Here is a 25,823-nt window from a genome sequence, read left to right on the forward strand (position 1 = left end):
AAAGCCTAAATCCAAATACAAGCAACTTAAAAAAATCTTGTGGTCTAGCTTCATATCAAGAGGTGCACAGTCAAAGGGCAAAAAAGACCCCACTTCTCTGGTAAAATAAATATTATGTATTGATTCTTCAAGTATACAGACAAGTTTAAAAATGTTTTAAACCAGAAAGAGCTTTAAATCATTTTGAAATGTCAGGTCAACACCTGAAAAACAAGCTGACATCTGGATTCAGAGCCTGTGTGGTAGTTACACACTAAATGATGACTACCTACTACCTGGAAAGAACAAATAAAAACACCAGCGATCCATTTAAAAACCATCCAGAAACCAACCATATTTGATTAATTCATCTCTGATCCCTCTTCCTTCAAAAAAAGCAATGAGAAAGACTAAAAAGTGTTAGGGTTATGTAAGCAAACTCAGAGACATTCAGCAAAGAAAAGACCCCAGTTTTCTGCACTACCCACTCATTACTGATGAGCACTGTTAAAGAAATGGACATCAAGCAGAGAAACATGCAGCAAATGGACTGTAATAATAAGTCTGCAGTAACATCTTTCCTTCATCGCTCCCTGTCACCCTATGCTATAGAGTCCAGATGTTTGTCTATGCCACAGATGAAGATGAATATTAACACATATTCTCCTCTATAATTTCAAGAATGCAAACACTACATGATGTGAAAATCATGGCACATCACAAACGACAGGATTTTACAGATTGTCATGCCAGGTGGAGGAATGCACCACCTCATGTGACCTCACGGAAACAAAGTTGTCGCCAAGAGGAAATAACATTTGAAAAAAGAAACGAACACCTTTTGGGTGAAGATAATGTGGAGACGAAGACAAACTAGATTGTTCTTCAGTGAGAGCTGGAGGTAAGATTGTCACTGTCATATGACACAGATGTCCAGCTCACCCGTGTGGGTTGCCTCCTGTCGCTGGTCGCCACTTCTGCCCACTGACCACTTCTCTTCCTCTTCTCTCGCAGTGTTTGTAATTATATATGACTTCAGCCAGACCCTTTCATGACACATTTGTCAGGATTTTAAAATCTAAAAAATCAAACATGTTTGAGTACTCTGCAATCTCCGGGGAGATAAGGAACGTTAAGATCAGATCTTTATACGACTGATCGGTTCCAGGCAGCCTTGAATCGGGAGACCCCTCGATTTTTTGGAAAGAAAAATTGAACTTCAAAACTTTTTTATCCTGCTGTCTGAATCAGGCTTAAGAGAAAGTTAAAACTTCCTGAATAACACATTCAATGTAGCTATGGAGACACATAAAGTTGAAGAGAACACAAACAGTAAATTCCAGTGTGCAGGTATGTACTCAGAGAAATGTATTACTTTATGTCATTTCAGTCATATCTGGCCCAAGAAGGTAAACAGCGTCAGGAATGACAGGCAGCAGATAAGAGCTTAAGTGAAATATTTGATGTATGTCACGTATCCTTGTAGTCTTTTGTTCCTCGGGGTCAGTTCAAGTCCACAGGTGTTACAGGTAGGACAAATCAAAAGCTGTCTGATCCCTCAGCCCCAAATTGAAGCCTGTCATTTCTCCAATTGCTTTAAATGCTAACAATAACAACTCTGTTAAATCACAGCTCTGTGAGTCGCTATGTTGATCTAACCAGCACAACACGAATTCTGATGTCATCTCTTCAAGCTGACTTCTATTAATTGGAGCGATTGAGCGACAGGGCTTGTCAGGATCTTAACACGTCGCTGCTGCAGCTGTTGGCTGGTTTCCAAAAAGACTAAAACCTCTTGTAAATGATATCCTCGATAAAGAAGGATCTCTCTTGACTCTGTAGGCCTCGGGGTGAATCTGCTCTGCGTACGGCTGCTTCGCTTTGCTAAACTCCTGCAAAACTCTTCTAGTTTATTCATGATCTGCTTTACACTGTGCGATTGAGTCCAACACATTGTTAAATAACACAAGAGTGCACACATATGTATTACAATTAGCCAAAGCTTGTAACTTGAGGTGAACTTGCCCTTCAAGTCCACTGAGGCACAGATCTTTAAACCAGTGTCCTGTGGCAGAGTTCAAGGTTACATTCAAAGCTCTTTACATTAAGATGTGAAGACTTCAACTCCTTACCATCACTGGAATAATATAACTAATGAAGCTGATAACTGTACAAGACTTGAACAGATGCATGAAGAACCTGACTCCTCCTGAACTGCGTGTTTTGAATGGTGAGCTACGAAGGAAATGAAGATGAAGTGTTCCTATGAGGTAATGTTGGCTGCTGTTCCTCCTCCCTGCAGTAGCACCACGGCTCTGATCTTGGCATCAATCACCGGCGTACCGATATGCAATCTCACTGTGCAAACAATTAAAGGCCGCTCCTCTCCACTCAAAACTACTCACTCGTGTTGCTGCGTTGAGGATTAACCCAGTGCTCTTACACATTAACCTCAGAGACACACCAATGAATGGCATTCCTGAGAACTGTGTTTGCTCAACCGAGGGTAATGAAACGCAGCGTAGAGCTACTTGTTGCAAAGAGTGTTTTCTTGCTGGTTACCTTTGAACTTGGCATCTCAGCTGCCATTTTTAACTTGACAATAAAGCCAAAAACATTCAATAACATAACCGTAAAGAGGGAGGTTATTATTTCAATATTCTAACTACTTAGGTGACATATAACACTTTTACAGTCAGCGCTGAACTACCAGGAGATGTGAATGTATTTCTGAGCTCTGCCCTGTTCTTTATCAATGAACCAAGTGTAAACGGCTGCTGCAGGGGAGAGTACAGTAAGCTATTTAGTTGTTATGATCCTGAAACTATTATCTGGCTTTGATACTGTCTTAATTGTGGTATCTTGTGTCCTGTTTCAAGTATCATTTATTGCGTATCATGTATCTCTTATTTTGTATTAGGTATCGGAAAGGTCGCTCATAAGGGGGATCAAGCTTTCTGGGTCCAAGTCGCATGGATAGGTCCCATGATGGTTAGCAACGACATGATCCATCTGACTTTGAAGCAATAATGACAATGAGCATTTTATTTTTCGCCTAAAATCTCACCAGTACCTTTTAAAGCAACAAAAACACACATTTGATTCGTTGTTGCTTCGGTAAAATGTATCTAACCCTATTTTTTGGGGGGGTAATGTTACCAATGTAAGCGGGCCCAGGGGAAATTAATGTTAGCCAGGAGCCTAGCGCTAAAACTACTGATTGAATGTGCATTCTTGGATTTAAATCATATCCTGGAAGGACCCAATAAAAGGACCGTTCAGGAGGCCAGACATTTCTGTAGCCTGGGTAACGGCAAGTATACCAGTCAATGAACAGATGTGTTTCAATAACCAATTAGCAAAAACCTTTTAGTATTAAAAAATATGTCATCAAAAATCTTTTCAGTAAGCGATACAACCCCTCGTAAAGTACAACAACAGGCTGGTCAATAAGCAGCCAGTATTTACTTCCTGACTGGCAGTATTGTGCAGTCAGTCATTAGCTGTTATGTAGCCTTGAGGAAGCCAGTTGATGTTGAAGACAAATGAGAAAACAATGTGCGGTTGTGAACTCGTCAAAGACTCTTGACTGGAGTACATTAGAGTGGCAGGTCCCCGAAGAAGCCAAAGAATATGAGAGGAATGTCTTGAGTGATATGAAAACAAGCAGTTTCCTTCACAACCTTTTGGCCGGGCCTCGACAAGGTCTACCTTGAGACAATCTTTCCACTGTAGTGGGGAGAAAAAATGGTTGGAATCAAGAAAACAAGAATCTACAACTGTAAGGCTGATAGGCAGCTGCAGAGATAGAGCTCCTCTGTGTGCTATATAATCCCCACACAGCTGGACTGATGTAAAATAAACCTCTGTTTGGGGACAGACAAAACGTTGGAACATCCTAAGAGACAGTTGAGGCTGAGCAGTGTTGTGTAACTAGTGTAAAAAGCAACAAAGAAACCCATTCAGAGCGAGGCTCGTAGCAGGGATGAGTCCATTCAGGCAAACTGTAAAAACTATGATTGCAGTTGTTACAGGGCTCGTCTTGTGTTGCAAACTACACAAACAAACAATGAAGACCCAGCAGTGTTATCAACAAGAGCAGCGAGTCCTCGATGTAGCACATCGAAGTCAAGTCTTGAAACAGTCGATTAATGACATTAGGAGTAAATCTCTCCAAACCAAAAGGAATCAACAGGCAGCTGAGACCGTACCTGAAGTAATAAAGATTGGAGATCGTGTTTTCAGGTCACCTACAGTTTGTCTCTTATCCATCACTCCAGATACATAGGACAAGTCTATATCACCAAAACTGTTCATTTGTAAAGAGCAAGTCTGCCTTTCACGTTCTGATTTCTTTTTAACTGTTTCAGTATTTCAAAAAGTCCAGAATAAATAAAAATGGCTCTTGTCTTGTGGATTTTGAGTTTGTAGTCAAGACGAGAAAACGTCCTCCTTTAAATAGCTCTGACTGAGTTTTAGGACCACCCAACTCCAGAAAAAAACTCACTTGATTTTACTCTGACTTTAAGTGTAAGGCAAGCACATGTGTCACAGCAGTCAAGTCTCAAGTCATCATATGTGTATCTTTAGTCTGGCTCAAAGCTGAGTATCTGGTTTCTTGTGCACAGATTACATCAGCAGAGAGCAAAAGAATAACAACACATTTCTACTAAAACACAGGACGTGTGTTGTAACTTACCTCTAGTACTGGTCCCGCCCCTAAAATAATCTGCTCCACTCCACTGGCAAAACCCTTCTGGCTGAGAGCGGTCAGATGATGAATGAGGAAGTTTGTGCTTTGCGTCTTCCCAGAGCCACTCTCCCCTGATATTACGATGCACTGATTCCTCTCTCTCTGCAACATGGCGTGATACGCTACATCTGCCACAGCATAAATATGTGGCTCCAAATCTCCCAGTGTATGATTATCATACATCTTCACATACTTGGGGTTGTAGATTGGAAGGAATTTGAAGGGATTAATGACGATGAGGATGCTTCCAATGTAAGTGTAGATCCGTTCCTGGAGGAAACGTGAGCGCAGGTTGTCCAGCAGCGAGCGCTCGTTGAGCTCCGGCAGGCGGCACAGATCTGCGTGGTCTCCCTGAGACTCAGGCTGGGGAAGCAGTCCTCGTTCCATCATGCGCCTGCGCTCTTCCGTGACCTGCAGCCACATCTGGAGGCTCCCACCATAGTGGATCGAGCCATCCAGGTTTTTCTGCCTCAGAAGGAAGCGGTAATCCTCGCCGCCAGACAGTGGGCGGTGCTCTAGAGCCACACGGGGCCAGAGCATCATCCTCTGCACGGGACAGTCGCAAGGGTTCAGAATCCATTCTTCGCCACCAAACTCCTTCACCTCAGCCAGAACATAACACTTGGTGCGGTCAAGCTGCAGGCGCTCAATGACGCGTTCAATGGCCTCAGCGGCTGTGGTGGTCTTACGGGCACTGATGGGACAGTAGATGGTTCCCTCTGCCAGGGCGCCGGGGTAGATGCGCACAGTGAACTCTGAGTTCTCAAAGCGCTGCCGCCGGCCAAGCGTGCCCATGCCACCAACGCCATCACGGGTACTCATGGCGGAGCAGGAGTTCCCATTAGCAGCAGCCCGGCACTGACGCGTCCTTCACTGGGCTGGAGAGGCCACCAACTCAAGACATCACCACTGTGAAGAACAGGGAGACAAAAAGATTCATCAATACCCTGAATATTGGTAAGACATTGAAAACTGTTAAAAAGCTAAATTCAGAAGAAATTATAGATCACTTTAATTCAAAACAAAATAGAGTATGCATCACAAAAAATGCAATCTAAACTTCTAGCAGGAATGATACTGCATATCTTTGATATCAAACTACAATAAAAGCTACATTTTCCCCCAACTATTCAATTAATCTAAAACCCAGCCACAGCCCTCTGCAATCTGGCAGATTACGAAATTCGTCAGTTTATGACAGAAAAACTTCATGTGCTATTACGTAATCGACTAAAGGGCCAAATTATTCTGCTGAAGCCTGACATGCACACTCATAGAAGATGAGGGATAAGTCATCAGGATCTACAGGATTACCATTAACACACATACACACACTAAAGCACACACATAAGCTCTCGCTAACGCCACTAACCAGCAGCTGCCGTTCTCCTCACTGAACACACAATCACGCCATTCACAAGTTTCCTCGTTAATACACAGCAGAGGGACTTCACGGGGTGAGGAGAGGCCACAGAGAGAGAGAGAGAGAGAGAGAGAGAGATTGTGGTGGGTGTGACGACTGAGCTGCTGACAAAAACACTGCAGTTCTGGACAGCTCATTGAAATAAGCACTGATCAAGTGAAAATCTAATCCAAGTCTGAATTGATAAATTAAACAGGATTGTACATTGCACAACTACACAACTCCTTTTCTGCATGTCTTCCTCTTTTATTTCGCTCCTTGATTTCAGACTCTATCCAAAGTCATGTCTGTCATATAAAAAGGCATAACAATCCCAACAGTATTTATTTTATTTTTTTTAGGTGACTTCTTCCAACAGCACTGTCTGCTTCATATGAACATAAAAACAATGTAAAGACCACTCTAAAATACATATTGCTGATATGTGTTTGTTGAAATTACTTAATAAGTTTCTCCTCCATTATTGTTGCTGTAGTTTTGTCAGAGCTGCTATCAGATGTCCCGCCTCTACTTGATATTGATACGTCAGGTAGACAGAAGTGACAATTTGTAAACATCTTGCACCAGAGATAGCCAACAGACATGTTTTTGTTTCATGGCAGATAAACCATAAATAACTAAATAACAAATTAAAGTCCACCAGTGTAAGAATATAAATAGAATGAACTGTATAAATCTGTAATAAAGTACATCAATCTATCACGGTTCCTTAGGGTTCAATCATCTAAATCAAAAAGCAGGAAGATAAAAGTGGGCTATATTCCTCACCTGCTTTTAAATAGCACAGAAAGAATGAAGTGAAAACAGGAAATGGAACAGGGACACATTTAGTTTGTAACAGAGAGGATCATCACTAAAAAACTCAGGCAGGGAAAGGATACAAAGCTGCTCCCCTGGTCACTTCCTGTCGCCCCGCATCCAACCTCTCTCCTGCCATGTGTCGCCTCAGCAACTTCACTTTATCCACCAGCACACACACGAGACCTTTCCCCATTCCAAATACACACACACACACACACACAAGACCTTTCCCCTTTCCAAACACCCAAATAAGACGCAGAAAATCAGACACTTGACCCTTTTTAACCTAAATTAAAGCATTCAGTCAAACTGCATACAAATACATACATACAGGTAGTAACAGGTATTAACTCGCTGATGGATGTTTGTTACCACGTTGGCTAGATCTTGCTGTGTTTGGGTGTGTATGTATTCTGATCAGTGTGTTAGGGCCTGGTGCCTGGAACAGATGGTCTGCTTGCTGCTTAAGGGACGAGGGGGTTGAGGTTATGGCAGAGCTGGACTGGGCGGTACAGGTCCATGCCGTCTGCTCCTCTGTTTACCATCACACAAGGAAAGTCCACCAATAAGACATCTCCACTGCTACTTTCACTTTGATAGATTTTTACACACAACTTCACAAAGAGGACGTGACATAATCCTGCTGACATCGAGGATAAGATGATGCAATGCAGTGAGACACGCTATCAAAAAGTACGAATTTAGCTGTCAGACATATGTGAGAAATAATGAGAAGAAAGATTACAAGCACAAATGAAATAGAACATTTGAAGTATTTAATAACCAGAAAAAATCTAGATCAATTGAAATCCTGTCATCTTGTGAATATTGTCTTTTTTGTTTATGGGGCATCTATTTATGGGAAATTAATTTCAATGTTTTCCACTCTTTGTTCTTGCAGTATTTTTGGACTACCTAATGTTCAACATGTATTTGTTATGTTATGTCATAATTTTAAGGTTTTTTTACTCTTCATTCTTTAAGCAAAAGTGCAGAACAACAGACAGTGAAAAACCAACTGTGGACCTACAAACGCCCAAAAAGTGAACAAAATCACAGACTTTGCTCTTTTAAAATTTAACAATGTATTCCATTTTCTCTCACACAAAAAACCCCCACACAAAATGCTTGTCCATTCCCTGCACTGTTGATATCAGTCTCATTGTTCTGTGACAATATTCACAGTAGCAAACATAGAGCCACCCTCTGCTTCTAACAGTGACCTTTTGTAAAACTAAACACGCAGAAAGAAACAGAGTGAGCAGAGGAGAAGAGAAAATGTTTGAGGCATGATGTCATTCCACCTGAGCGTTGAGCATAAGATTGTAACTTTGAAAAGAAAGAGAGGAGGCTTGATGGAGATAAGCTAAAGGTTTGCGCCCTGGAGGAGGTGACAGAGCAAAGCGAGCACAGCTGGGGGAAACCTGCAGCGGCCTTTTCTCTGTTCTCCTCCAACAACTGAACCAGGAACAGATCCAGTTACATCACCTGAATGCTCAAAGATCAGGGACTCTCAGTCAAGTAATCTGACCTGAGATCTGTTTGAGGAAACTTTCCGGAGCGGATCAGGACAGACCCAATCTGAACCAAGATATCTACAAAGCAGGAATTTAGTCGAAGTCAAATCTGTAAAGCAAAACATGCATGAGCCACCGAACACTAAGATCAGATAGCAACTGAGTTCAGTTAAGTTAAGAGTAAAGCTGCAAATTATCTGTACAGTGTGAGCCAAACATGAACAATGACTGGTTGTATTCAGGAAGGGTGAATTTCAGATTTTAAAAAACCAAGTGGATTTGATGAAGCTAATTGCATTCAACAAATTACCATCAGCTATGGTGTTTCCATTTGATAAAGAAAGGAATGACCAGTGACCGAATAGCAAAGTTCCTATCACTTGTGTTTATCCTCTTTTAAATTATACATGCTCCATTATCTTAGCAGAAATGTGCGTCTCTGCATCATCTTTGGTGATTTGTTGTTCACGTTCTTAGAGCTAATCATCAAGCAAACTGTGAGTATATTTGCATGAATCTTTTTCAATATGAAATACCATAAAAGCACCCAGTGTTGTGTGCATACAGTATAATGATTGTTTGGTTCAATCAAACGTGTCGAATTCAAGGCTTTTCAAGCATGTTTGTTGCAGGAATTGCAAAATTATTTGTTCAAAAACAATTCATGACATCATTTAAATTTCCTTTAAAAATGTTAGCTTTTGTATTTTTTTAAGAATGAATAACTTAGCAGAGGTCTATTTTCAAATGTTTCTACCAACACCCCTCGGTTGAATCTTTTTCATAAAAAACAATTGTACATTCATCTATTTTAATGGCCAGAAATGTGGAGTTAGGAGTCTGAATTACCCAGGATGGTTGCATATTCAAGTAATTAAATAGTCTGAAGATAACAAAACACTTCACATGCTTTCTGTTACATGTACATTGTCTGCTAAACGCCGGTTTGGAGGTTTCCATCCGACAGGAAATTGAGGAGAGGTTCAACCATGTGAGTCACACTTGTCAATGGCTGCTATTGTTGAAGAGGAGTGAAGGATCAAGTTTGGTCAGCTTTCTACCATGTGAAGTCATCTCTGAAAAGCTTTGTGTTAGGATGCGTGTGTGTGTGTGTGTGCATGTGCGTGCGTGCGCATGTGTGTCGCTGTCATCAGGGCTCAGCTCATATATTCAGAGCTCATAATGTTGTGGTGTCTCTATTACAGTTTCAGCCACAGAGAACTTGTATGTATTACACTGAAGTGTGCGAGTTGTCACAGGACTGTGAACTCTCACATCTCGTCTACACGTTTCTGTGGGTTCATTCGTGAAACCTGACGGCTCCACTGAGCCAAAATTAGATGCAAGAAATATTAGCTAAATGTCACGTAATCCCTCTGCAAGGCTCTCACACATCACAGTATGGAATCAGATCAATGCTCTGACTGGTGGTCCTCTTGGACATATATGAGGATTATATTGCATTTAGTTTATTTGGCAAGGCAAGATATGTCATCTTGTATTTACAACTTTAAATCATATAAGTTGGTGGGTTTTTTGCCATTATTTAATAGGACAGTGGATAGAGTATATAAACAGGGGTAATAGAGTGAGCAATGACTCATGGGAAAAGAGTCACAGGCAGTCTGCTTGGAGGACTATAGCCTCCTAAATTAGGTGCGACCTAACTCCTAGGCCATCTGTGTCCCCATATTTACAACTTTTATTATGAATTTAAGAAGTCTATTTTGATTTGATGAATTAAATGTTCCTTCCAAAAAAGATGATGACTTTATTCATAATGTGTTTGTCCACCCCGCAAGAGGGCTAAAAAAAATTACTTGGCTACTGTTAAAAAAAAAAAAAAAGTAAGATATTTTGGGTGATCTGTTTTGTATTTCTACCATTAAACAACAGAGCAATAATCTTGTAAGTAGTCAAGAGGATGTCGAGCATGACTTAAAATCCAGTAGGTAGCATTACAGTCGATTTGATTTGTTTTAAACATGAAGGTAGTGTTTTTGTAAGTAGCAGGTTTCAAATCGTTTTTACAGCTGACTGAGTCTGTTGTCCTCTGACTACCCTTTTTATTTCGAAAGCACTTTGTAATGCCCTAACAAAAGGCTGTGATTACAAGAGAACGCGCTGAGTTTATGGGTGTCTACCTGTGTCACACATATGTGGAGAAGGTGCCAATTACGGCAGTGCATGCGCAACAGCATAGACAAGAAGCAGATAAAACACAGGGCGTCATCCTGTGTTGTGCACTATACATACCACACAGAAAGTCATTTCCCTGCTTTTAATAGGGCCCCACAACCTTCAAAAACAGGCCCATCCCCCCTCAGAGTTACAGGCAGAGGAAATTGCACTTCAGGCCTAAAACACATACAGTACCAGCAGTCGTAAAAAACAACTGTAAAGAAAAGGGAAGGGCATGGAAACACTCCACTGAACCTTCCTGAAGAATGTGCTTTGATTCATCATACAGCAGACATACTGAAAGTGTTACAAATAAAACAACTCTCTGTATTTTAAGTAATACAAGTATATATCTAAGAAGGTACTGCAGTTTTTCTGTTCAGATGGGCTTCAGTAAGGGCTGCTGGCTTTTGTGCTGGTTACCAATGTTTAATATAATGACCTGCATGCTTCACTGTGCAAAAATCAGACTTGAAATACACACTTCATTTTTAGTTTTTAAAACAGATATACCAACCTAAAGATATAAGTGCATCGGTCTGCAGAGCCCTACAAACTGGTTGATGGCCTGATGTTCATCTTTCTTCAAATCCTTAGGAGTTGCCTATATTATACGGGCCAAATCTTTCCAACATGTTTAGGCAGCATGTATGAGCTCTGTTTATGCATATTTAAAAAATACATTTGAATGCAGTACATAAAAGTTACACTGCATAAAGTACATGCTCGTAATTGTGTTACAGTATTTTCTGCATTAACAGCATAAGAGACTAGAAGACTGGACCCCATGCATAACTGATGTCTGCCTATTAGCTGCTGCTTGTCTTGTTCCAGGACACTCAAGAGATTTTTAATCTCAATGAGTTTTTCTTTCCTGTTTAAATAAAAAAAAATAGCTGAACGTTCCTGCAATCTCACAAATCAGTGTCAGATCATTTAAATCCTTACAGATCAAGACCCAATTTTGACTCATTTCTTCACAACTAAATTCAGAATCCAGACAAAATTTCTGTAAGATCAGCAGGAAATCTGTAGTTTTAGGGGGTGGTGACACCTGGTTAATTTCATAAACAGTCAATCAGCTTGATTTTTGGTATTTCTGATATCGCTCTCTTCAGTCTTCAGAAGCACTGTTTGATGGCTGCTTTCAGATCTGTTATCATCTGTAGGGAGCGATAATTAAATATTGCAGGAGAAGTATTTCATTTGTATCTTACAGCTTCTCCTCACTGAGTTGGTAGTATGTAAGTAGACGTGCCTATCTTGCAGTTGAACTCATCTCATCCAAAACCTATACAAGCACTTCTTTATTCTTTCCGATTATTATTCTGTGATTATTATTATTATTGTTCTAGAAGATAAAAGGTGTATACACTGGGAATCTTGAGAGAGACAATGAGGTTCTGTTAGTCAGTAAAAAAGTTATTTCAACTTTAACGCTGTACTCCAAAGGACAAAGAAATCTACAGATGGAGGCTGTATTATCGTGTTGTTTTCTTATTTAACACTCATAGTACGGATGTTAGTTCGGACAAATTAGGTCAAGCTGCAGCATTAGAGGACCGGATGGGTCAGCTGATGGATGCGGCAGTAATTGTGTCATACGAGCACCAACATGTTCAACAAACTCTCACATACACATAATTACAGGTCACCATTCCTGAACCCCAAATGTATCAATATGTAACCCAACTCTGCCTCTGCAGTGTCAAACAGAAATAGTTCACCTTCAGCCTGGAGGTAACACTGCAGCTCACAGAGAAGCCTCGACCTAGTCAAGAAAAGAGAAACAGTTCTCCGGCCTGAATCTCTGTAGAGGCTATACTGGAGTAACATAGCCTAATTGTTGCTAAGTTCATTGGCTGAATGACTCAAAATGAATAAACAACCATCAACCACCATCTTTAATAAAAGGCATTCAACCAAATACTAACAGGCAAAGTTTCTCAGATGTAAGAATATAGGCCTGAACAAACAGCAATCTAACCACAAAATTCTGATTTTAAATCACATAATTAAAGTGGAATCGCAGAGATTAGCATTTTGAAAGCTAGCTAACTGTCATTTGTTTGCTTAGAGTTCTTTTTCTCTGTATACAATCTTGAAATGCTCTAGAAAATGGTGTAAATACCTCAAACAAAGTGTGGGAGTCCATACAACGAGGACAGAAATTATGAGAGACGATAGCGTGTTATAGCAGGCTACAATATACTTAGCTTGTGAGCATTATAGTCTATATAGAGTGACCAAGACCGTCTGAAAACTTTTAGAGGCCTTTTTCCTCCCAAGGAAACAGATAAATAAGCTGTGCAACTTTGTGCTCTTTTTCTGGTTTATTTTATTGTAATTTCAGAGTCCTATCAATCAAATGAAAACAGTTATTATATTAATCTAAAGAGTCAACATGAAGCAGAATTTTGAAGCCTTATTCTGAAGCTCTAATTTCAGCTGTCGCTCCAAGCCATAAGATCTGAACATTTAACACCTTTGTTTTCTTTGGAGAGGTGTACAAACCACCAATAAGTGAATGGTTGACAAAGGTTACCTTTTATTGCACTGAGTGGTAAATTGCCTGTAACATGAGGATATGGCAGAGCAGCCAGCTGTAACCTCACTCTGTATTTATCTCACTGCTGAACAACCATGTTTGATGCTAATTTAGGTCAATGGAAAACTGGGAGCGCAGGATGCCAATGCTGTAGTCAGCGTCTTTTACATTTTGGTTTGGGTGGTTTTGTTTAAATTCCAGTAACAACATGAAAATGTTTCCTTCAAGCTCAAATGTGTAGACTGTGATCAATGCTCCAGAACCAACCAGGACATTCGTTTTTGGATCGACAGCACAAGCAGATTTGCTGACAATGACAAATTCCTATAGGATTCCCAAAATCACAGAGGGAAGCCAATTTTGTTGTTCTAAATACTGATTTATAATCATTTGATTTGCATGATTTCCTGGTGCAAATCACCCTGTGGGCGCAGACCTCCAGCATACTTCTGTCTCTGATGTCATAAATATTTATTACAGGGATTTCATTTGATCTTAAAGATCAGATTGTTGGCCAATTGAGGCATTCTCTAAACAATCAGCATCAGCTAAATGGGCTAATTGGAAATCTATTCATTGCTTACATTGCCTGTCAACAAAGATTTTTTGTTCTCACAAAGCTTTCCTGCAAAGAAATGCAAAGTGTGCAGCTCTGTCTCTGATGCCAGCTCTTTGCAGATAACAAGGCCTTTAAGACGGCAACTAAGCATAGAAAGGTTTATGGTTATTTTATACTGTTGTTTTTTTTAAACTAAAATCCAAAACATTAACATTGCAAATCCATTATTGTCAAGCATATAGGATTGGTTTTATTTGCTGAATGTGCAAAATCTGTTTTGCATGTTTTATCCAGAATGATCAAAGGGTTAAATAAGTGAAATGACTTGGATCAAGATCAGGGCAAGTAACCCCCGAACAGGGGCCATGATTCTCGTTTTTTTACTTGCAAAATAATGTGATGTCACCTCTTCAAACCTCTAAAAATCATTACATAACAGCGCTCTTAAAAGAAGAAGTAACCTCATGACAGAATTTGACACCTGTTTGTTTGTCAGGTCGCCTCTAAAGAGGGTGAAAACAAGTTCTTACATATAAATAAGAAAGGCTGAAACAATTACATCAGTATTAAGTCAAATTAAATATACCAATAACCTTAATATGTAGTTTAGCTCGATTTACAGCTCTGATGAAGCACTGCATTGGAATGAACTCAGGTGAATTACAGGGAGTGGCGGCGACAGTATCCGTCCTGGATTAACTTGTCAATTAAAGGCCAGAGGGAAGATTTGTTTGTCTTGCACTGACACTAGCATGGTTTCAGGGCCTGCAGTAAAGAACTGTATATATTTTACTACCTCGGAAGCACGTACTCACACGACTCTCAGGTCTCTCTTTCTGTCTATCTAACTGCTAACAACAAGGAAGCAGAGGCCCGGGTGTGGAACATGAGCTCCGACTGAACTACTCAGAAAGACAGCAAGTGTGAGAAGACAGACAGACAGACAGACAGACAGACAGACAGACAGACAGACAGACAGACAGACAGACAGACAGACAGACAGACAGACAGACAGACAGACAGACAGACAGACAGACAGACAGACAGACAGACAGACAGACAGACAGACAGACAGACAGACAGACAGACAGACAGACAGACAGATAGATTCCTGGAAATGGGAGCTGTGGGAAAGTTAGAGTGAGAGCAGAAGACGGAAAGAAAAGCAATAAATGAGAGAGGGATACAAGAAACAAACCCGGCCGCAGTGTTCAGAGACTTCACCGTCTGTGCACTCAATATTGATACAATTCAACAACTAGTTGTACAGAAGATATTTTTTTAATAACAACAATTTGTGCCCTATAAAAGCTGAAAGACAACCAGCAGAAATGTCCAAGAAGCACAGGTCCAAAAGTACAAGACAACAGCTCAGACTGTAGGGACTTGGGTTGGGAACCAGTTTAAGTCCCAAGTCTGAAAATTGGCCTGGTAGGAGAGGTGCCAGTTCATTTACTAAGCACTGCTGAGATGCCCTTGAGCAAGGCACCAAGCCCCCACCAACTAAGGAGCGCTCCCCGTGGGCATCAACCCCACACTTATGTTTAACTGTTCTAGATTTAATAAAATGAAAAGATCACTGGATTTATTGATATTTTGTGATTTAGATTTACATTTTGTGAGCAATCAGATTGATGTGACTCGATGGCTGAGGAACTGAAATAATGATGGATAAAGCGGTCTGAAACTGAATGTGAATGTTTTGTAAAACAAATATCTTTGGCTTCTGGAGGATTAGACATGTTAAGCTTTTCTTTAAAATACTTAACAACCAATGAAGTATGAACAAAAACCAACGAAAACCAAAATGTAAAGCATATAGGATTTCTAAAAGGGTTGAAACTCCCAAATCCCTTGCAATGTCTTTCTGATCAAATTAAAATTAATGATTAAACAATAATATGGGGAAGTTGTACATAGGACGGAGCAAGGATGTAGATAGCTTTGGGGAAATGTCCGTAACAGTGTCAGTAAGAGTGTTCACAGCTGTTTAAATGCTCAACAACAACAACAACATGAAAGAAAAACCTTGAACAGAGGAAAAACAACTACAATGTGTTAGGCTTTATTCTGCTGCTACCAACTCGAACAAGTGCGTCAGGAAGACACCTGAGTCTGCGAGGACGGAGCTGAGCTGGAACAAGTCCATGCTGGCACCAGTGTCCACACTGTGATTAAAAATGACTGAAGGCCTCTCAGAGCCGTCTGTGTTCACAGCAGAGGATCACGGAGGCCGGTCATTGTGAATGAAACGCTCGGACTAACTACCTCTATACATTCCTTCGGCCGCACGCCAACAGGTGACAAGAAAATATGTCACCAGGGGAAGAGCTGTGTGTGTTAGCTGGATTAACTCTCTTTGCTGTGCAGAAGCCGGTAGTGTTTTTCCCTGAAGTGGGCCAGAGAGAGAGTGGAGGGAGAAAGCAGAGGAAGGAAATGAATACAGAGTGCAGCGGCTCCAAGGACAACAATGTAAAAATACCCTGCACGCTACTGTGTGCTCTGGTATCAACAGTGTCTGAGCTTGTGTATCTAATAACTGTGTACTTTTTGAGCCATTTTCTTTAGAAACGTCCCAGGATAGAGATAAAGTGGAAACATGGCACTAATCCTACCGGTTTGATTTTAAAGCTTCAGTGTTGCTTAGTTTGGACAAAAAGTTACAATTCTAAAGTACAAGGTTAGGACTAGAGATGCATCAGCTGAACATCAAAGTCGGCCAATATCGGCCCCATTGGCAAATACTGTGGCCATTGTGTACCTGTTGGGTCACGTCAATTTAATACTGGCAAGTAGGTACTCCTAACATCTGATTCTCAGAAGAGGTTTTTACTGTTGTCATAAGTCATATGTTGGACAAACTGATTTGTATTGTTAAACATGAAAGAAAATGTGGGCAGTGTGGGGGTCTTACACCGTCTCTGAGAAAGATCAGCGACATGCAGTCTGTAAAACATGTTTCAGTGAGACAAAAGCATCAGTTGACCATCAGGATAATTGTTTTTTATACATCCGTTTATCGGTTTCTACCCTAATTTCACACATCTCTAAGACTAAAGCTTGCAAATGATGACGGGTTAAAAAATTGAAAATAGTCACAAAAGTTGGAAAAGAAAGGAAGAAATGCCAACATTGTTTGAAAGTTGAAATTAACCCTTTTATTTCTAGTATTTTTACCTTATGCACAAGAGGTTGTCACCTACTTGTCATTTACTTTGCTGGACGGACAGTTATGACTCACTGAATTAAATCCATGTCAGGTTACTACAGTGACTACAATCTGACTCTTTGCTCTTAATCTCATACAGGCTGCTCTGAGGATTGTGATTATTTGAAACATGTGCTTCCATGAAAGAGCCATACAAACAGTGGGAGTAAACAGCACCACTCCTCTGTTGTCGCCATGGAGATTTCCACTTCCTGTGTCCACTCCCAGGACAATGACAGCAACTTTGGGAGAGACAGGAAGTTTAGCACAGGGGGGCTTCAACATAACAACGCCATCACAGCAGCATCACAGCTTTGGTCAAATATTTACATTTCACCTGCAACCCAAAAACCCGTCTCCTGTATTTCTCTTTTCAATGCTCAGGTTTATCTCATGCTGTTTAGCTGTTTTCTTTTTTTTGACTCATTGATAAAAACAGAAAACAAAAAAACACAGTGAGTCACCACACTAAAAACAGTGGCATGATTTATAAACTGTTGGTCAGATATAAAAACCATGACAAAGGAGTTTTGTAGACTTCACTTCCCGCCAAATTTGACAAAAACAATGAGGTCAAACTTGAACCACAATAGAAACAGTGAGTGTGGCGCCACAGACAAATGTGTTCGTACTCCATTGCAGCAGTGCTTACATTCATATCTAAAGGGGGCATTAGGGCCGTGGTGAAAGAGTGACAAAGCCAGTTGTGCAGGGGGGGAAAAAGGCATGAAACAAGAGGGTTTTCTCTCGTAATGCAACTCAACCAGTCATGTAACAATTCAGACAATCTGAGACAGGCACACAGATGGGACCGGTGTGACAAGGTTTCTGAGTGCAGAAACTTTGTTTTTACAAATCAACCATTATAAAGATTCCTAAGAATGAAACAGTCAAATTTATTGTCATTTTTAGCATTATTGAGATCATTTTACAGTCTAGGTGTAGAAGATGAATCCTTCAATGTGTTAGCTGAGTATGAAACATCATCTCAAAGTTTATTTGATTGTCATTTCATCCATATCCTATGTGACATACATACAGGGGAACAAACTAGCTTTACTCAGGACCAGTGTGCTGGGAAGAGAAGAAATACATGCAAAAGTAAAAATCATTTAGAAGATAATCTAAGACCAAGAAAAACAATAGAAGCATCGCTAAATGAGATCTGTGCTTTGTCTCAACTGTCAGCTGCTGCAGGGCTCTCTTCAACACTCCTGCTGGTTTTCATCAAACTCTCCTCCTACACGAACCCAACTTTGCCTCCATGTCAACCTATCAAGAAACTATATTTTAAAAGTCGAATCATCAACACTGTCCGAATGCACATAAAGCTTTAAAAGAGTGCATCAGCGGAGCTACATAAAGATAAAGAAGAAGATCTAAATGATGTTTAAAGTGAAACAATCACATAAAGTTACATTTGTATAACAAAAGCATGTATTAACATCCAAACAAACCTTCATGTTCAAAGAAAGGATAAATTAAAGTGAAAAGAGCAGGTTCAGTTTTTCAATCTTCATTTAGAGCTTAAAAAAAGGTGCTTTTTCAAACCAGTAATATTTTGGGATTTTTTTGTTCGATGAGAGAATGGCGAGGAGTCGGATTTCATATATCCAAAAATGTCTGTTTTCTTGTTCCTTCATAAAAGGGACTAAATGCAGATATTAACTGTCCAATTATGTCACATTAAGGCAGAGACTCAAAGCCATAAAACTAAATAAGTGTTTGCTGTAATCAGAGGACGGAACTTTGGAGGATTACTCAATGAAACAGCCTGAGATTATAATCTAAAGGCACTAAATACCCTCAAGCCTATGACACAATGACATGATATAGTTCTAAGAAGCATTTAATTCAAAGCTTTTCAAACAAGTCTCCCCCGCTGCTGTTGTGTGTTCCCCCTCCCTGAATAATGATCTTTAGATTGATGCTCTAATTATAAGCTTGTGCAGGAGATATTGGTGTAGCATGTAATGTACAACTATTGAGGGCTGGTGTTAAAATGTAGAGTCTAAAACAAGGCTGCTGCTCTTAGACTGACCTCACATTTAAATTTTATTGTTTCAGAGATTGGAAAAAAATGTTTTTCCTTTTAGACTCGGCTCCAGCTCTGGAAATATCAATATGAAGCTGCACAGTGGTTACGACTGGCCGGTGGAGTAGGAAAAATACAACACCCAGCAGTAAAAGAGGGCTAGTAAATGGAAGGAACGCCAACAGCTGTAGTTTAAAAAGATTAATAGTGTTTAATTGTTCTCGAGGAAATCAAATCCAGAAGTGCACCTGATGACTTTTCTAAAATATCACATGGTTACTAAATAGGTATGTGGGTGGTTCATAGACCATGTTATAAGTGTGAGAAAAACATTTTCCAAAAGCAGTCTTGAACCCTTGTGAATTAAAACATGGACATTTTAATCGTTCTGCAGAGCTGCAGCTTTAGATGCTCAGTGTGTAAATTGTGCTGCTCAGGGGCTCTCAATCAAAATAAAAACAAGATGAATCATGGGAGTGATTCTAACTGTGATTCGCACCGCCACGGGCAGAACCGACCTGAGGAAGAGAACATGTTTACAGCAGCACATACAGCAATAGCTCCCACTTCCTCTATGTAGCGTTCTTTGGCGAAACATCTGGCGTTTCCATGGCAACTGTTAATAACTGTTAACGGCAGCGGTGTCATGGCGGAAGTTGGGACAAGACACAGTACCTTACAATTATAACATTTTGTATTTCTCTGATTTTGAGAACTGAAGGAAGTATTAGAGGGAATGTAAGTACTCAAAAACTAAAAATATATAACATAGGCGTTTTTTATGACCGTGTACATATATATATATATATATTTATATATGTGCAAGTGTTCATCTTACATGTCCTGTGAGGTCTTTCTCAAAAGTGAAGTAAAGGTTAATAAAAATGGTCAGAATCTCCTGTTGAGGGTTGTTGAGGTGTTATCATGCAGCAGTCAAAGAGGGAGTCAAAAAGAAGAGGACTAAGGAGAAGAAGAAGACGATGAGGTAAATGTCAATGAGGTATCAGTGAGAAGGATTAAACACACTCCATTTCCCCCTCAGAAAGAGACTATGGGCCAAACGGACCCATTCAACCTGCTCTGGTCTGAGGGAAGACGGCACTGAGGAGCATCGAGGACTCTGCCATGTTTCCTCCACAACAAGTTAAAGACAAACAACCAAAGCAGCAGGGAGGCTGTGTGTGTGTGTGTGTGTGTGTGTGTGTGTGTGTGTGTGTGTGTGTGTGTGTGTGTGTGTGTGTGTGTGTGTGTGTGTGTGTGTGTGTAAAAAAGTTCAGCTTCAAACAGAAATGCATGAGCCCATGTGTACAAACACAAAGGGATGGGTAACTAAAAACACACTCAAAGAGAGAGAGCGCCAAAAGGACTCATCTCGTCTTTCATGGCTGAGATGAGACAAGCAGTAATGACTGTAGCTGCTCACACAGCTCGGTGCCAAGATGCCTCGACTTCACAGAGACGAGCACAGATGTCCTCTAACATGAACTCAGAGATATCAACAGTTTCCTCTTTAAGATACCTGCGAAGAGGACATGCTGGCACACACATGCAACAGACATTCAAACGTCAAATGAGAGTTGTCTTTGTCCCGAGGGTTGGGACATTTTCTCGTCCACTTCATGGTCAATTAACTGCTGTGAATTAAACGGAATTAGCCGCCACAGGTTTCTGTTGTGAAGCGTTACATAATGATACAGAGGGAGGATTTCTTCCTTCAGGGCATCCGGCACCTAAATGGAGAGCTATTTCAAAGACATCCCTGTGAATCATGAGTGGGCACCAGTGATCAAAGGACAATCCCTTAAAACAATACGTATATGTCAGCTTTTGACAGCTACAGTTAAGGATATGTTTGCAAGGTGGTATGTTTAAAAATGTTGTCCTACTCAACTCAGAGCCAGATCAACAGATTCAACACACAACCATCTAACATCAACAGACCAAAGAATTCAGAAGACAGGTTTCAAGACAAATGCAAAGTTAAATTTCGGACTTAATAAGACCACTTGGAATAATTAATAAGACCACTTGGAATAATTAATAAGACCACTTGGAATAATTAATAAGACCACTTGGAATAAAATTCAAGGTCACAGCAAGACCTAGAAGAAATGAAGGCTAAGGTTGACTCCTCTTTTATTAAGTCCATTAGGTTAGTCCATAAGCTAGTAAGCTAGCTAGCTTAGTTGCACAGTAAACTGGATAAGACATTAAAACTTATGAAAACAAATTGTCCACAGGCACAGCTCATGAGGAGCTAACATGTCTCCATTGTGAGGCAGGGAGCTTACTATTACTACTTATATGTGTGGCTGCTTGTTGATTGTCAAAAACTCTGTTCATTGTGCTGCTGCCTTTCTTGGCCAGATGACACTCGAAAGAACACTTGAAAGAATTTTTTTCCCCTGCTTAAATAAAGGTTAAATACCAAAAAGAAGATTTCGGAGAATCTCTTAGCTAAATTCATTTGGGTAACAGAAGCCTTTGTAATCCTTCCCCAGCCGATAGTAATGACAGGTCATCATGTCTAACTCGGGGTCTGAGTGTTCAGCATCATTTTAAGCACATCTGTTTAACGTATTAGGGGGGGGAAAAACATGACCTGTAATTACAGGGCAGCGTTACACTGGCTCTCGCTGTCTGTTCTGAGGACGAGGGGGACGGCGGCTGTCTCTGTGCCTGCAGCAGACTGCAGGCAGTTTGAAATCTGAGCCGCTGCTGCAGGCAGATGAAGGCGAAGGAGAGAGCTGCAGCGGGGCGATAACACAGGTTTGGGTTTGTGGGCTTCGAGGAGGTGACGGAAGAGTTCAGTGAGAGTCCCTCCTCGTGACCTCATAGTTTATTAAACGCAAAAAGCTTGCGGAGGGATGATGTGGAGAAGCATTTGCAGTCCATTTCACTTTCAGCAAGCTGTGGTTAAAATAGAAATAAACACACATTTTTGGAATAAGGTCAAATATGATCCACAGAGGCCCTTTCACTTTGCATTATTGGTACTAGATCAACATGTGCTCTAGCAGTTCTTCATCAAGGAAAACACTCACTCAAATATGTTTAACTCTGATATGATCCTTTCAGGACTTCATTTATTTCCCAGGATGCACTCTGACAACCCCAGAAAACATGCAGGGTCTTGTTTTATTCAGTCAGGGTCTGGTGTGTTTGTGAAGACAACAAAAAGCAAAGCAAAGGAGCACAAAGCTTGTAGACAGGGAAGGACGGCTGATGAGTAGTGAACATTTTACATTATTTTAAACAGTAACATTATGGTTTGTTTTTTTTTACGTTACATTCAGCTCCACTCGTGTAACAAACATTGATTGTGATGAAATAAAGGAAGAGAAGCATGAAACATAGAACATATCTGTTAAACAAGCTACTGGCTCCTCGTGTTGTTGCGTAATTTTCTTACTAATCAATGTAGACCGATTAATATGTAGGCCTTTGTATCATTTTGCATTGGTGTTCACCTGCTCATCTGTTAGACTTCTCCATTAATACCAGCTATTGGCAGGACAGTTAATTTCACACAGACCTTCCTCTTGGGGTTTCAAGCTTCTTCACTGTTTAAGCAGATAAAGGATTTCAGGCAACAGAAATGTAGCTCCTTATTGAGAGAGAAACAAATATGCTAAAGTTAACGACAGGTTGGCAGGTTGTTCGTTAATTTGACTTTTGACTTTCAAGGGGCGACAATACAGCCTCTCTAGCCCCTTTCACACATGCACTTCTGGTACGTTATATCAAATCGACCCCTGACATTTTCTTTGATAGTTCACACATGTGCATGTGTAAAATGGGCAATTCAATTACTTCAACACATATTCCCAGAGAATCAACATGAACAACAAAACTGCTTTTTCATTTCTCTTAGAGCAACACTTGATTGTGCCAGTGGAGGTCTGAACAGGCTGACCCTCTATCTGAACTCTCATTAGGCTCTCACTCGTTTGGACTCTCCATCCACTAAAGAGGGACTTGAGAAAAACTAATTTCAGCTGACATTTTGAGTTTGCTCTCACAGTTCACCTGCTCTGCACGGCAGCCCCGCCAACATTTAGAGAAAAAAAAAACATTTTCTATGTTCAGGCAGCTTAAGTGGACTCTTTCAGGCTGAGTGGAGGACTGGGACTCAGCAGAGACAATGGGGACCCTCTAATCGTCTCCGGGGTGTCTGACTGTAATCGTTTAACCAGACTACTCAGTCACTGCAGCAATTGTAAGCTCTGAATAACAGCATAGGGAACCAGGGTGAGTGGAGGTATAGTAAGGAGGAGAGTATATGGAACAACAATAATTAAAAGATTCCATAGGGGGGTTTAAACATCTTTGTTTTATTATTAATTTAATGACCCAAAGACCAATGATGACTTCAAGGCTCAGGCTCCATTTTCTACACTGAAAATGACCTTGTGTTTTAGTACCTTCAAAAGTTATTATCTTGTGTCATGTTTCCTTATTGTATATCCATGTAATCGCAATGTCACTTTACTCGATTGTCATTTTAAAAACATTGGGCAAATATAATGAGTTTGAGCTTTCAAATTGTAAAGAGGATCTGCTTTTTTCAGTCATTTCAGACATTAAATTCAGTCTTTCACTGGGTTAGAAAGAAAATGTAAATGCACCAAATGTCCTCCAGGAAAGTGGGATGAGCATTTTCTCCTATTTTGACATAAAGCGGGATAATTAGCCACTGCTTCCATTGCTATATCAAAGTTGCAATTCAACAAACTGCACTTAAAAAAATACACACATTTTGAGTGTGGTAGCCTCGTGGTTAGTGGGTGCATCCCATTCAAAGAGGCTAAAGTCCTCCAAGCAGGCGACCTGGGTTTGAATCCAACCAGTGGCTCCTTTCCTGCATGTTATTCCACACAGTCTCTCCATGATTTCTGTCCACTGTTCTATCTCGTGCCGTTTTATCTCTCTATAAAAAGGCACCAAAAGCCCAAAAATAAAACCTTCAAAAAATAAAACTGAAACCCATTTTATCTTGTCTCTTTTAGCTGTAAAAAAAAAAGTAAGTGCCAACCTCTTCAAACGATGCACAATCCTCTAATTAGCTTTTTAAATCATGGGTTACATAAGTTGATTGTGCAGCAGCTCATGAGAAAATAGAAAAAAAATGAACAAAACACATTCTGTCACTACGATGAGATCTGATACCAAACAATCTTATGAACAACTAGAAATGTCGCCGGGTTTATTCACATGAAACCTTGCACTGCAGGGCTGAACATGTGCACTTCATGTTGTCCTGTTTATGTTTGTGTAGTCTTATCTGGTTCAATCTTGTTTTTATGTGATGAAAGAATCTGGGGAAAAAAATAAAAAATCAAAGTTTGGGACAATCTGAAAATTAACAGACAAAGAAATGTGACCAAGGCCTCAACAATTAAAATAATGAACATTGAGTACTGAGTTTTAACTTATTTGAATAGTTTTTCTTTCTATTCATTAAATCATTTAGTGTCTTAATTGTCAGAATTTGACTGTATGTAACAGTAACAGCTAGAGAACAGTCAGTATTCTTACATCCACAGTTCTTTACAGCGCCGTGCATTTGGTATGACCTCTCTCCAGCATTGGCCTTCCTCCAGGCTTATATGTATTAATGCTGTACAGGAACTGAGGAGGAGCGCAGGAACGCCTACAGTGTATGCTATCGATCCCCATCCACATCATCTACACGCGTTTACATTTTAAAAGTCCATTTCAGTCAGACTCGCAAAATAAATCCACTTTTTTTGACATTATGTAGACCAGGGGTGTCCAAACTTTTTTTCTTGCGGGCCAAAATTGTCGCGTTAGAATCGCTCATGGGCCACAGGGGGTTTTTTTGTTGGTTTTTTTTTAAATATTGGAAGGAACTTTTTGTACTTTGACCTCTTCAAAAAATAATGTAAATACACAATAACTAATTGCAGTGGGAAACTGTTGTGTTCTAATTTTTTGGAAAGAATAGTCAGGCTTTTATAGGTCTCCCTCGCTAACATGAAGAAGAAAAAAAAAGAACGAAATATGCCATCTGATGAGGCCTGCATATGGGGCCAAAATCTTCTGATTCTTCGATTTGAAGTCAAGGGCCACAAAAAATCCACTCAAGGGCCACAAATGGCCCCCGGGCCGCACTTTGGACACCCCTGATGTAGACTAACTGAGTGAATGAATTTGATTTTATTTCAGGCCTAATATCTTACATCATGACACTATGAAGGTAACGCTTCCACTCTGAAGAGCAGAGATTGACAGTTAATGGTTACACTTCAGTATAAGCTCAAGGCAGTCAGTATATTATGCTCGTTTACTACACTGATAACTACAGTGCAGATTAGACAGGAGAAGAATTTCAGCTATTACTGAGCATGTTTCAGGCCTCATGTGAAATCCACCTTATCACAGCCTGTTTGTTGTCAGTTACACACACGACTATCTCCGCTCTTCCTCCCCTCTCGCCTCATACTGACAGACCACAGACCACTGTAAACGACAGAATTCCTCACAGATAAGAGCCGCAGAGGACTACAGGGGCCGCGTTCTCAAAACGTTCTGTACTCCGCGACAGAGGAGAACGTTTGGTCTGAGATGCACATTTAAGATGGCAGAAATATTTCTATTTTGAGGACTTGGGTTAAAAAGGTCTGAGGGTATTTCACACCATTTAGAACAAGTCTAACTGCTCATGAAACAAAGAAAAGGTTTATATTTGTACAGCTTTATATCCTTTAAGTTCCATACCACCTTATCACAAGTCTTTTCTTAAGTCACATTTGCAATTCAGTTCTTTAAGGATGCAACACGTTTTTAAATTATGGT

General features: G+C 40.3%; 1 protein-coding gene across 7 annotated transcripts in view; it reads right to left on the minus strand.

The window, feature by feature from the left end:
- myo9aa (myosin IXAa) overlaps positions 1–25,823 on the minus strand; it is a 100,640-nt gene that overhangs the window by 69,860 nt on the left and 4,957 nt on the right. For all 7 annotated transcript variants that reach the window (XM_079339539.1, XM_079339536.1, XM_079339540.1 and 4 more), the window contains exon 2: positions 4,679–5,641. In XM_079339539.1, the coding sequence (XP_079195665.1) occupies positions 4,679–5,554 (876 nt within the window). In that variant the 5' untranslated portion in view covers positions 5,555–5,641. The remainder of the gene's footprint in view (positions 1–4,678; positions 5,642–25,823) is intronic.

Source organism: Symphodus melops (genome assembly GCF_947650265.1).
Source record: "Symphodus melops genome assembly, chromosome: 3".
Taxonomy (NCBI): domain Eukaryota; kingdom Metazoa; phylum Chordata; class Actinopteri; order Labriformes; family Labridae; genus Symphodus; species Symphodus melops.